The sequence below is a fragment of the Sturnira hondurensis genome, unplaced genomic scaffold, assembly GCF_014824575.4.
Source record: "Sturnira hondurensis isolate 20B ecotype Veracruz unplaced genomic scaffold, ASM1482457v3 Scaffold0001932, whole genome shotgun sequence".
NCBI classification, from domain to species: Eukaryota; Metazoa; Chordata; class Mammalia; order Chiroptera; family Phyllostomidae; genus Sturnira; species Sturnira hondurensis.
The window spans coordinates 136,091-150,165 of NW_028074563.1; the positions used below are offsets into that span (position 1 = coordinate 136,091).

General features: G+C 45.1%; 1 gene segment (V, D, J or C); it reads left to right on the top strand.

The window, feature by feature from the left end:
• The first annotated feature begins 812 nt into the window (after window positions 1-812).
• On the top strand, window positions 813-1,305 carry LOC118981391 (immunoglobulin lambda variable 2-8-like). The segment is given in 2 exon segments: window positions 813-858; window positions 968-1,305. Coding segments are annotated over 2 exon segments (384 nt in total).
• Window positions 1,306-14,075: the final 12,770 nt, after the last annotated feature.

Sequence of the window (14,075 nt, forward strand, 5' to 3'; positions counted from 1 at the left end):
GGGACTCTACTTTGGCCAGTTCTTTCTTTTTTTAACACCCAGAATCAAGGGGCTTGGTGCTGAGTTGAGATGAAAACTAAGGAGCCTCAGTGGTGAGCAGAGCAGGGAGGGGTTTTCAGCAGCCTTCCTGGTATACTGTACCACCTTGAGGTTTGTCAATCCAACGTTAGCCAACAGGTGGCAACGAAGCCCAGATTTGAAGAGGTCTTTGCTGTGCTTCACCCTGGCCCATCTGAGATCCCAGAGCCTGGTTTCAACCTCTGGAGTACGTCCAGAGCAGGGCAGAGACGGAACAGGCAGGATGAAGAACCAAGCTACTGAGGAGGATAGGAAAGGGGTGAGGGATGTGAACAACCACCAGCTCTGCCTTCGGTACCTGAGAAGAAAACCGGTTAGATTTCTCCTAACCCCAGGCCTTCTGGACTCTGTCCTCTCACCCTTCAACTATGCAGAACAAAAGAAAGTACTGGGATTTCGAGTGTATTTAGCCAATTGAGCACATCATGAAACCTGCAGTTGGGTGGACGGGGACCTTTTACGTTGGACTGAATTTCCTGGGCACTGTCATGGGCTCAGTCTTAGAAAACCCATGTCAAAGGGATTGAATGTCTCAGATTGCTCTGCTGCCCCTGGAGGCCAAACCTCTAGAACCCAGGATCAGGTCAGAGTGGGGTGAGGAGACAGAAAAAAGAAGCTGATTTGCATGGAGGCCCCTCCCTGCTCTGAGGCAGGATGACAGAATAAGAGAGGTGTGGAGGAGCCAGGCCCAGGATTGGGGGCCCAGAAGGCAAGGTTCTTGGGGAATCTCCACCATGGCCTGGGCTCTGCTCCTTCTCATTCTCCTCACTCAGGGCTCAGGTGAGACCTCTACGACAGGAACCATGGGGACATCTGGGCTCCTTTGTACTGCTCTGCTCTCCTGGGCCAGCACTGAAGTGACCTCTGAGTGTGTTTTCCCTCTTTTCAGGTTCCTGGGCCCAGGCTTCTCTGAATCAGCCTTCCTCAATGTCCGGGTCTCCTGGACAGTCGGTCACCATCTCCTGTGCTGGAAGCAGCAGTGATGTTGGGCATGGTGGTTATGTCTCCTGGTACCAACAAAAACCGGGAACAGCCCCCAAACTCCTGATATATGATACCAGCAGTAGGCCCTCAGGGATCCCTGATCGCTTCTCTGGCTCCAAGTCTGGCAACACGGCCTCCCTGACCATCTCTGGGCTCCAGGCTGAGGACCAGGCTGATTATTACTGTGCTTCATACAGGAACCCTAACAGTGTTCCACAGTGGTACAAGTTCATGGGGAAGTGAGACCAAAACCTCCTTTGAACTCACTCAAGTCCCTTTAATCATAAACTCAGGCTTTCATTTGTTTATTCTTTGTTACTCTTTTATTTTTAAATAGTTGAAAACCTAAAATTTTAAAGATAATATAAAGAAATCCTATATTACCTTTTTACCGATTTACCTCTTGATAACACTTTACCATATTTTATTTTCATTATATTTCCCTATTTTTCATCACAGCATATATATACATATGTGTGTCTGTAAGTATAGGTATATGCACATACATAATATACATACATATACATGCACCCACACCTAACATTCATTTTCTGAGTTATTAGGCTATATCCACCAGCACCTCATGTTAATATCTATTTTTCTAGAATTCACATTCCGTAACATACAGCATTTCAAGGTGTATGACCCTGTGGTTTCTATTATATTGATGAGTATGTGCACCCATTGCACTCTGTAACTCCAGGACGTTTTTATCTCCCTCATTGTAACACCTCATCCATTACGGTTGCTCCCGTTTCCCTCTTTTTTCAGCCCCTCCCGACCGGTCACTTACTTTCTGTCTCTCAGGGTTTGTCTATTCCGGACATGGCACACAAGTGAGATCACACACTCCCTGGTATTTTGTGTTTGATTTTCTCTCTTTACGAAAGTCTTTTCAAGGTTCTTTCAGATTGAAGTGTGTATCAGGACTTCATCATTTGTCGTTGCTGAATAATACTGCATTGTATGGATAGCTCTCATTTCATTTATTCATTAATCAATTAATGGGCTCCCATCAGTTTTTCTGTCTCTTCTGCCACAACCCAAGGGCAGAGGGAGCCTTTTGGGACCTAAGGCATGTAAAACCCAAGGTATACATCACTTCCATGGGGAAATAAAAATATAATACTATCAGGGAGATCCATAGGTGGCAGCCAAAGCTTCATTGTTCTTTCATTTTTTGAGCCTTCTTGTAAGGATTTCCTGCTGAGGAGCATTTTTCTTTCTTCCTACCTGTTTCTTGAGCATGTCCAGGATGAAGCAGAGGGGGCCGGCAGGGGCCTGGGCCTCAGCTTCAACTGAGCAAGGGGACCTCGTCTTTCTACTGGCTGTTTCTTTCTCTTTCCCAGTGCCCAGTGTTCTAGGTGACTTTCCACCACCTCCAAAAGGCTAAAAGGACGAGTGTTTCACTATCCACTCACAGTTTGTCATAAAAAACTCTGTCGCTGCCTACATTTGTTCTGAGCTTTCTCTATGGAGCTAAGGAAAGGAAAAAACTTCAGGTATGTTTTAGTTTACTTTTCTAAATTCCTTTTGCTATTATATGCATCATTCCCAAAGAAGAGTGTGTAAGATGAATATTCACAGTTTAAGAAAGAATAATAAATAGGAACCCCCTCAACCCACCCAAAGCATATCCATCTCTCCCATTCCCCAAAGAGCCACTGTGCTGGCTTTGGTGTTAATCCGGGTATTGCTTTTCTTATAATTCCTTCCCTGTACCTTTCTCGCTCTATGTCCACAAATGACGTAGATTTGAAACAGCCCAGCACGTGACTTTCTTCTCATTAAAATGGGATCTTCCCAAAATGGTTTCTGCTTCTACAGGGAAGAGATATTTGGTGAGCCTCTCTGCTGTTCCTCTGGAGTTCTCACTGAGGTCTAATTTCCTCGGCTATCTATATACATTTTTCGCTAGACTTCACATTATGATGATCACTAAGCACACAAGAATTAACTATCTGTGCAAGATTTATTTGGGCTTCTGATGGGCACTGGGTTTAAGTTCAAGAAGACCTGGTAGATGGCCATCCTCGCTCTCTGGGTTTTAGTCCCGGAAGTCGCACTGTGCCCAGTGGGCCCTCACTCCTGTGTAAGCCCGAATGTTGGTCACTTTATCCACTAACTCGGTCTTTCTCACAACACTTCAATTTTTCAAAATTCTTTTTCATTATATTCTTTAGTTCCCAGAAAATGGTAATTACCTCCATGCTTTAATCCCATATGACACAAAGAATGATTTAGATTGACCCTAGAGCCAATCACTGGTCAGAGCACCAACAGGAAGGGGCGTCTTCTCTTGAAGACAGAGAATACAGCCCTGAGTCACAGCCCAGCTTTGGTCCAATTCAGGACAGAGGGTGCAGTGCCTGTAGGGTGTGTCTTTGTGGAGGCAACAAATAGGAAGTGGGGGAGCTGAGTTCTGGTCTTTATCTTTGGAGCGATCCAGCACTTGCCCGCCAAACTTATAACATGACCCGTTTATTTAAATGAACATTCTACATGTGAGTAGGAGGCCAGGTTACCACCAGTGCCTCTCCTGTATGTCTGATTCTGATGTGGTGCAACCATTTCCTTTTCAGGGGGTAGTTATGTGTTTTGTATTGTGCAGTACATAGGAAACCAGTAGACAGATGTTGAGTAAACAGGATTACTCCCCATAGGACATTTCTGGAAAAACCATCTCTCTGTGTATCTGTTTTCTTGATACAGGAAACAATTTGCAGATATGGAGACCCACATTTGCTCAAGTAATACAATTTCTCTCTCTCTCTTAATTAAAAATTTTGGTGAGTTTTTTTCTAACTTTGGAAAAATATGCCAGATGATTTTCTGTAGAAGAGATTTCAATGTTTCGGTGTCCTCACTGTACAATCACCCCCCAGGTGGCATCATCATCATAACCACATTATCGATACTAAGAGTCCCACTCAGATGCCTGCAGATTTCAGCGTTGGGTGTCATGTGCTTTCCACAACGTTTTTTCCACATGTTTTACTTTTCTTAAGAACTAAGAATAGAATACACCATAGAATACCTGTCCATATCCTGAGGGGACATTTTTATTCTGGAAGGATCAGTAGCTGTAATTGGAGCCCTAGCACCAAAGCAGTATAACTCCAGACACCCCTTAGGTTAAGAACCTCTCTGTCAATGAACAGACTTTGCCTCAGGAAGGCACACACCTCCCACGTCAGTGGTCAGTGTGCACTACATGGGCGAGACAAGGAACATCGCCTGTCCCATTGGACAGACTGACTTATCCAGAGGTCCCAGAGCTTGTGCCCTTAGAACAATCCTGACCCAAGGTCCCTTCTTCTTGATCCTTTCATCTTGGAGTCCATGTCCTGCTAACTACTGCATCACTCTGTATTGTATTGAGCTAGCTCTCCTCCAAGCAATATTTTTCCTATTAACATTTTGAGGAGCCAGTTCGCCTCTTGTCAGTCCATTTTTCTCATGCGACCCTCCTGCTGGGGTTGATTTTGTTGTCTGTCCAATGTATTGATAGTAGGTGTAGGAGCAGAGCAGGGATTTCCAGCTCGCACTCAGGTGCCTTCCCTGGAACATGTCACACTGTCTATGGCTACCAGAGGGTGGTGAGGACCTGGACATGGGGAAGGGCCTGGCTGTGGTTTAGCCTGACCTGTATGAAGTCCTAGGAGCTGTGTCCCCCTGAGCATCTCTAAAGGGAGGTGGGGGTAGGGCGCCAAATCTGTTATACCCCAGTAAGTTCTTTATACAAGGTTCAATAAGTGCACTCCATGGCTCAGACTCAGGACACAGCCAATGCACAGGCAGGGCACAGAGCTGTGCATGAGAAGCCATCCCAGGAGAAGGGCCATGGAGGTGTGAAGGAAAATGACAAGTGCCCAACTTTGCCTGTTGTCCCTTGAAAGTGAGCATGAATCTCTCCCATCCTGCCTTCCTCCCTGTCCTCAGCTTCATCCTCAGACCAAGAAGCTGAACTCCTAAGATTCCTCAGTGGAGAACCACAGTGATCCTTGCAATAGAAAAGAAAGGGACACCCAAGATTCTCTTTGTTCCTGAGCTCTGTCACAGGCTCAGCTTATCCAGATGAAGAATGTGCAGATCAAAGGCTTTTAATACCTCAGCTGAGCTCTCTGACCACTGTGCACAATATCTGGAATCAAGGGCTGGGTCTGAGGAGCATAGGGACAGGCAGGTGCAGGCAGCAGATTTGCATGAAGGCCCCTCCCTTCTCTGAGGCAGGGGGAAGGGATAAGAGAGGTCTGGGGGAGCCAGGACCAAGTTTGGGGGCTCAGAGGCAGTGTTCTTGGAGCATCTCTGCTATGGCCTGGACTCTGCTCCTCCTCACCCTCCTCACTCAGGGCTCAGGTGAGGCCTCCATGGAAGGGGTCCGAGGGGCATCTGGGCTGATCCTTCATCTCCTATTATAGTCTCACCTGGGTCCCAGCACTGAACTTACCCAAGTGTGCTTTTGCTCTTTTCAGGTCCCTGGGCTCAGGCTGCCCTGACTCAACCTCCCTCAGTGTCCGGGACTCTGGGACAGTCTGTCACCATTTCCTGTGCTGGAAGCAGTAAAGACATTGGGCGTTATAATTATGTCTCCTGGTATCAACAGCGCCCAGGAACAGCCCCCACACTTCTGATTAATTATGTAAATACTCTGTCCTCCGGGATCCCTGATCGCTTCTCTGGCTTCAAGACAGGAAACACAGCCTTCTTGATCATCTCTGGGCTCCAGTCTGAGGACGAGGCTGATTATCACTGTTTTTCATATGTGGGCAGTGGTACTTACCATGGTGGTGCAAGTTCATGGGAAAGTGAGACCAAAATCTGCCCTCCCCTTTCAGGATCCCTCCTCATTCTGAAGATGCTCCCTCCCCCTGAGCCAACGGGGTCATGCAGCATGGCCTGGCGTTCCCTTTGTTCTCATCTTCTCTGCTGCCATGAACTTCAGACAAAAACACTCTGTCTGAATGTGTTTTCAGGGTGTCATGTGGGCTTTCTCTTGCCCTGTGTCCCCAGAGGCACATCCCACTCTTCATTGTCAGAGGCAGAGTGAAGCACACGCCTGCCTGGTGCACCTTCTGCTGTTTTCAGGGAAATCTGACTTTAAATTTCTCCACCAACTCAGCTACTCACCACCCTGGATTCAGTTTTCCAGGGACCTAAAAGTCATTGAAATAAACCTATTATACCAATCAGGTGGTAGCAATAGAACAAGTTATACTGACAAACTCATAGAAGATATTATGTTAAAAGATTCTTTATAAGTATTTTATACATGCAACCAGGAGCAGCTTCTGCCTAACCAAGGAATGACCCCGAAAACAAGAAATTGGGTGAGTGTCAGCAACAAACATCAGAACCCACGGCGATGCTGAACCGCACGTCCCCTTCTCAGACTTGAGCAGTCAAGCTGCAGATGGGGCTTTGACACCAAATGAGGATGTCCGCAGGGGGTGACACTGAACCCCCACAATAGAAACTGAACACACGTTACCAGGAATTCCTCAGTTCCCCTCTCCCCACAGTTGCCCTATGAAAACTAGCCAGGATGTCTGAAAGGCTAAGATGACTTTGAAAAGAGAGTCCCTCATCTTCCAGGTGGCTGCCACCTGAATAAAACCACTTTCTCTTACAGCAGCTGCCCTCTCCAGTACTGGCTTTCAAAGCAGAGGGCAGCTGGACTTGCATTCGGTTACAAAATGACTGTCATATTCAACTCTGCATTCGCCACGTTCTAGTCACAATAGTTCCCTGTGGGGGTCATTGTTCTGCAGGTGTATTCCCAAAGCAACAGCACCTGAGAGAATGTCTGCACATTGTTGAGAGAAGGAAGATAAGCAGAACACATTTTTCTTCTCATTGTCCCTCATCTTTGACTGAGCTTGGAGCTGAGCTCGGAGAATGGGACTGGATGACTCCATGGTCTCTAAGAGTCTCCCTGCCCCTTGCTCCTGCCCTGCCCCCACCCAGAACCCTGAACCCCTGTCTGGGACACAGCCCGATTCACACACTGCCTCCTCATTAGAATGAGCTCTTTTGAAAATGGGCTCTTTTTTCCACAAGGGAAGAAACAGCAGGCTGTCCTCAGTTCTTCCAGGACCTTCCTGCGTGTCCTGCTTCTTTGGGGAACCTTCCAGGTTGCTACCTGACTCCCACTTCTCATGAACCCCGAAGTACACCAACCCCAACATATCTATGCAGGATTCTGTTGAATTCCTTTGAAAACAGCCTTAAATTCTAGAATGCCTGATAGGATGACCATGTCTTCCCAGTTATAGAACTTTCCCCGACTCTACAGTGTCAGTCTAGGCACTGGCCTCATTCTTGGGCAAACCAGAATAGATGTTCAACTTCCCTAATAACATTCTCATAATGTTTTTCATCTTCAGTTATGTTCCAATCTTGTCCCAGTTACCTTCTTTTACTTCCCGCCCCCACAGTAAATGACCAGCACCTCAATCATCTAAGCAGCTGAGTCACCAAACAGTGGGCAAGGGCCTCTGTTCACAGAATCTGAACATCTCAACTCATGGCCCCTGGTCTGTTTCAAACTGGTCAGAGGCAGCACCCATCCAAAGGTCATGTGTCTCTGCAGAGGAAGCCTGTAGGCAGTGGCAGGGCCATTGGGGTTTTCACCTGTGCCTGTGAGCCATCAGAGCTCCACAGGTGTGGAAGGGTTCCTGGGCATCTTCACAAAGTAAAGACAACCTGTGGAACGGGAGGATGTTTGCAAACCATGTATCCAATAAGGGATTTTAATATCCAAAATATGTCAGAAAAATACATTTCTAATGTGTTTATGGCCAGAGGTAGGCTTGGACTTGAAGGCAGTCTCTGAAGAAATGAAAGGCCCCACCCTGCCATGCAAACTGTGAATTATGTAGACACTGTCTCCTTGATGCTTGACATTTCAAAGATCTGTGACTCAGGTCCTAGAGAAAGACACCCCTGGTTGTTAACCCACATAGGGGCTTCTTTAGGTATTTTGTAGATTTACATACAATTTCAAGAAGACGGGAAACAATTTACAACACAAATTTTCTAAACTAAATGCCAAAAACCAGGAGAGGATGGCTTCCCTTCCTTTATGACTAGGGAACACCAAGTATTATTCCATCAGAGCACATTTAGAGAATTATTTGTTTTGGAGGACTCATAGTAGGCAGCCAGGCATCACTGTAGTCTCATCTTTTGAGTCTCTGAAGGATTCCACACTGAGGGCCATCTTTCCTGCTTCTTCCCTGCCTGTGGACATGCCCTGGATGTGCTGAGGGGACAGCAAGAAAGGACAGACTCTGCTTCATCAGAACAGCAGGAGGTGGGGCTTTGCCCTTGAGCTTGGCTCTTTCTCTTTCCTTTCCAATTATTTTGTTCAAGGATTCCTGGTGAATTTGTTGCCATGGACTCCAAAAAGTCCACAGGGGCAGTTTTTTCACGTGTTTGCTCATGGGCACTTTCTCAACTTCTGCATTTATTCTGCCTCTCTGTTCTGGGTAGAAAAAAAAGCATTCAGGTGCATTTTCCTTTTATGTTTCTAAATTTCTCTTATTGTGAGCATATCATACCTGAAGAAGGGTGTGTGAAGTGATGATGAACAATTTAGAAAGAACAACAAATGGAAGCTTCATCTACCCCCCATTACTCCCTACTGACTCAGAATACGTGCGTCTATCTGACCCACAGTGACCTGGGTCCTGCCTTGGTGTTAATCTCCTCTTTGCTCTCCTCCATATTCTTTCGACCTAGTTATCATCCTCAAACAATTTGCAAGTTCCAAGCAGAGAGTAGAAAGCAACACATTAGCTTATGGAGAAAAAGGACAATGTGTTTATGAGATGGCCATAACCTTGTCCCCTGGGAGGGCCATTAACCTTGACAGAGGCTCAGGGTCAATGTTGGGGGAGCTTCCCTGGGAGTTTACGTGATCCCTTCATGAAGATGACACTCAAGGCTGAGGGGGAGGAGAAGGGGTCCCGGAATTGGGCACTTGGCCTTCCTAAGTAACAAGCAGGCACTGGGTCTCCAGCAGGAATATTGTCAGACGTTTTCTGCTGCCTGACTCAGCACGTTTTCCCAGTGCAGTCTGCCATCGCTTCTCTGGGCAGGGAGAGAGATTTAGCAGTTGCTGATGAGGACATTAGTGCACGATTCATGTAGAGATGAACGTACTTCACACCAGAAAGTGCAAATAATGGTCCAGGCCTAAAACACGAATATTTCGGGGCAGTCCCATTGGTGTCAACTCTGTAGGAATGTTAGCTTACCCTGGAGTGAGCTTTGGAGTGTGTGAGGAAGAGTCTGGAACAAGACTATCTCCAGAGGGAGGCCGTCAAAGGGTGCAACATCTCTAAAGCACAAGGCTTCTCATTACAATACCCACAGCCTCTACAATTCTTGGACCCCTCTCAGCCTGAGTCATTCCCTTTGCCTTTTGTCCAGAAAAAGCTGGTCAGGGGAGGGGCTGGTGTACTGTGTCCTGTTAGCCTTAATGCCAGTGGGGAGCAGGTCTGGAAGTTTTTCTGCTTATGTGACAACATCCACTCACTCTAATATTTGTTTTCCTCATGGCCATCACTTCCACATTCACAACCCAAGGAGGATTCTCAGGGAGTAAAATTCCATGGTTGGTATTTTACTAATGAATGAAGGAATAGTTACAGAAGCCAAAGAAGGGTCTTGAAAAAGGTCCCTAGTACAAAGAATTAGGTAAATTTGCCTTGTGGTAGTTTTTTTCTTTTCTTCCCATTTCCTTTTNGAAAGAGCTGGTCAGGGGAGGGGCTGGTGTACTGTGTCCTGTTAGCCTTAATGCCACTGGGGAGAGGGTCTGGAAGTTTTTCTGCTTATGTGACAACATCCACTCACTCTAATTTTTGTTTTCCTCATGGCCATCACTTCCACATTCCCAACCCAAGGAGGGTTCTCAGGGAGAAAAATTCCATGCTTGGTATTTTACTAATGAATGAAGGAATAGTTACAGAAGCCAAAGAAGGGTCTTGAAAAAGGTCCCTAGTACAAAGAATTAGGTAAATTTGCCTTGTGGTAGTTTTTTTCTTTTCTTTCCATTTCCTTTTCTCTCTCTCTCTCTCTCTCTCTCTCTATCTTTCCTTGTTTGCATGTTTCTTGTGCTTGGGGTTTGTTGAGTTTCTGGGTTTTAGTTGTCTTTCTATTTCTCTGTGTCTCTCTTCAATTTTGTATGTTTTAGGCACTTGAAGTACCATTTCAAGTTTAAGTTCACAGATACCTTTCCATTTTATTTCTTAATTTTTTTCTACATTTTACGTTGCACAGTTTCCTTTGCAATGACTTAGAGGTCACTAGTCTTTTGTTTTCCAGTCTGTAGTAAATTCCATACAGTGTAGTTCTTGTGTTTTTGTTTGCTTTTTGTGTTTCATTATATCTTGTACTTCTCAGCTGAGATGTTCTATATCTCTGCTCATTCCCAGAAGGTTTCTTCTTAATTCTTTCACCAGCTTTTAAATAGCTGTTTTAAAGTGTTTCGGGAAAAATTCCAGGATACCTGTCATAGTGGGATTAGCATGTGGTCAATGTCGTTTTTACTCAGTGGAGATTGTCTTCATAGTTCGTGTTTAATTTTGAATTCTATCCCACATATATCCACTGTTACATTATGATATGAATCAATGTGTCTTCTTTGAAATGTTGATTTTTTTAGCTGACTTATTGTGTTGTTGGGTTCAGGTTGCCTGTTCCCAATAGCATGTACCACTTTTCTAAATCCTTCCTCATTCATTCTAACTGTGGTTTTACTCTCCTTCATCACTTGGATGCCCCCAGCCAACTGAGAATTCAACCGATATCTCAGGTCCGTGTTCCCACAGTCCTGGGATTGGGCGTTGACCAGCCTATGTCAGGTAACACATGGGCATCAAATTCCTGTCTCTTTTTTTCTANATAGTGGGATTAGCATGTGGTCAATGTCTTTTTTACTCAGTGGAGATTGTCTTCATGGTTCGTGTGTAATTTTGAATTCTATCCCACATATATCCACTGTTACATTATAGTATGAATCAGTGTCTTCTTTGAAATGTTGATTCTTTTTAATCACGTTTTTTGCCTGGTTGTGCTCAGGTTGCCTCTTCCCAATAGCATGTACCAATTTTCTAAAAGCTCCCTCACTCATTCTAACTGTGGTTTTACTCTCCTTCATCACTTGGATGCCCCCAGCCAGTGAGAATTCAACCGATATCTCAGGTCCGTGTTCCCGCAGCCTTAGGATTGGGCGTTGACCAGCCTATGCCAGGTAACACATGGGCATCAAATTCCTGACTCTTTTTTTTCTATTTTCCTGTAACCATTGTTCTTGTTTTTTCATGTGTTTGATTTCTTCCAACACAGTGTTGGTTGTGTTTTGTGGAGGAAGGCATGGACCTGTGTGTTCACTCACTTTTAATCCAGCATCTTAACCTGCTCCTGCCCAGGTGTGTGGTCTCCATTCTCTCTGTCCCCACAGGCTCCTGGGATGCACTGGGGAGCAGCTCTTGCTCCTGAGGAAGCAGGTCACCTGAGGTGCCACAATAGTGACACCATATCACAGCACCACGTCGGTCAGAGGCAGAAGTGGCCTTAAGATTTGAGGTTCTGTTATGAGAGGTGGGGGAGGAAAGAGAGGGAAGGAGAGGGAGGGAGAGGGAGAGAAGTGCTTTCACAGACTTTGCAGGAAATAAACTTCTGTGGCTGACATTTCACTAAGAACTTAATAGTTACTGAAGCCTAAGGAGGACTCTAGAAGGGTTTCTACAAAAACAAGGTGTGGACTGGGTGGTTCCTGCTTTGTTCTATTTCATGGTTTGTGTGCAGGGCTTGGTTGAGCTTTTGGAATCTATGGGTTCATATCTTTTGAAAAACTTTGAGTGTTTTTGGCCATGAGATGTTCTTCTGCTATTTCTTTAACTTTCGAGACTCCATTTCCATGTTTTCTAATTCTCTTGTTATGTTACATCTCATTGGTAATTCTTTTAATTTAAAAGAATGTGTGTGTTACTTTGAATAATTCCTCTTAAAAAGCTATGTTCTCATAGTTATAGAAGACTATTTGTGATGGAGAAATTCCATTTTTGCCATCTAGTGTAGTTTTTACTTTTAATGTGTTCGTTTGTTATCTTTATTATTTTCTGTTTCTTGACTAAGAGTTTCCATTTTCATTCATTGCAAGAGGCTTTTCTCTACTAGGCCATCACTGTGGCAAGAGTTTAGTTTTTCAGTCTTCTCTCAGGTGAGTCCAACATGTGAATCATTTCTGAGTATGATCTGTTGATTTTCTTTTCTACACTTGTGGATGTCCTTTTCCTCTATGTCTAGTAATTTAGGATTCTCTTCTGGATGTATCTTATATTACGCAGTGAAACTGTGGATGTTGTTAAATGTTCTGTTGACTTTTTTATTTTAGAAGATAACCTGCCCTTTGGGTTTGGCTGACAAGTTCCTCCCAACTGTCCATGTTGGGTGTTCAAATGTCCATTCACTTTTAAGTCTCACCAGCACTACATGGATCCACATACATTTTGCCCCACCCAGGGGCCTTCATTGAAACTAGGCAGCCTGCTGCCTCTTAATTCTCCTCCAAAATCTGTCCGAGCACTTTGGGGTCCAGTCCACACAAGCACACTTCAGAGGTGGGTCCAGAATTTCAGGAGCCATTGAGAAGGTTGTTTTCTCAGGCTTTTTCTTACCACTTTCTTTCCAATCCCCGGATCCTACTCTTAGCTCATCTTGCCCTTAACCACGACCTTGCCCTTGTTGTACTTTTGAACATGTCTGTCACTTGTCACATACAGTGACACATAAAGAGTTTCCTCAGAATGGTCCCACTCGATAAAACTCTTCTCCCACTTCCTGAGTGGACATTTCTCTTTCCATTCTGGGTAGAATATGTCAGGCATGATTGGAGATTATACCCCAAACCGACCTTTTCCCAGAAAAGCCTATCATCTCTGTGTGAATGGAAGCAATGTCCCGTCAGGAAGGGGCAGAGCTCTGGAGTGAAGATGTTTCAATGTGGGGGGATGAAAGTTTCTTACCCCCTGTGACAGACGGACACTCCTCGAGGGTAGGTCGCTGAAATGGGGCCCTTGGATCAATCCTGACCCCATTCTCCTTTTCAAAACTCCTCAAACACTGGACTTCCACGCTTGCTGTTTATTGCATTATTTTCAGAATTAGTGAACTTGCTCTTCTCCTTTCTGGAATATTTTTTCCTCATTTCAAGAAGGCAATTGATCAGTCTTCTCTTCATCTAGCCTTCTAGATGGGGTTGGGACTATCTCTTGTCCGCTGTTTCCTCAGCCCTGAGAGGTCTGTTTCCAGGTCAATGGGACCAGCACGGTGGTCCCATTGGGTAGGTCTGGATCACCAGGGATGGCAGCTAACACATTTTGTTCTAGAAGAAGCTGGTGATGAAGTGACAGGACAGTGAACAGGACCAGGAGTGTTAAAGAACAACCTTCAACTGAGTTCATTTGAAGATCTGATTACCTTTATTACATGATTCATATATTGACCTGTGTCCTGCCCAGTAGGGGGAGAGCTTTCTCTATCTGATCTTGCTCCAGGAAGAGCTTTCCAAAGAGCATCCCAAGTGGACATTTTTTATAGGCAGAAAAAGGGTGGGACTAAGAAGTAAAAAGAATAAATTATTCAAACAAGGGCATTTTCCCTTTGAGGAAGGCAGGGTTTTCATCATGCAGGTGATGGGACCAGTGCTGGCCTAGAAATGCCAGACTACTAAGTTTGAAGTCCCATCCGTGAGGCAGCTGAAACTGCAATTAATGTAGGCATTAAATTTTGGTTCGATAATGCACTTTAGCAAAAAGGACTCCATTTTGGACAGTTATTTCTGTTTTTAACACCCAGAATCAAGGGGCTTGGTGCTGAGTTGAGATGAAACCTAAGGGGCCTGGGCTGTGAGCAGAGCAGGGATGGGTATTCAGCAGCCTTCCTGATATACTCTACCACCTTGAGGTTTGTCACTCCAATGTTAGCCACCAGGTGGCAGCAAA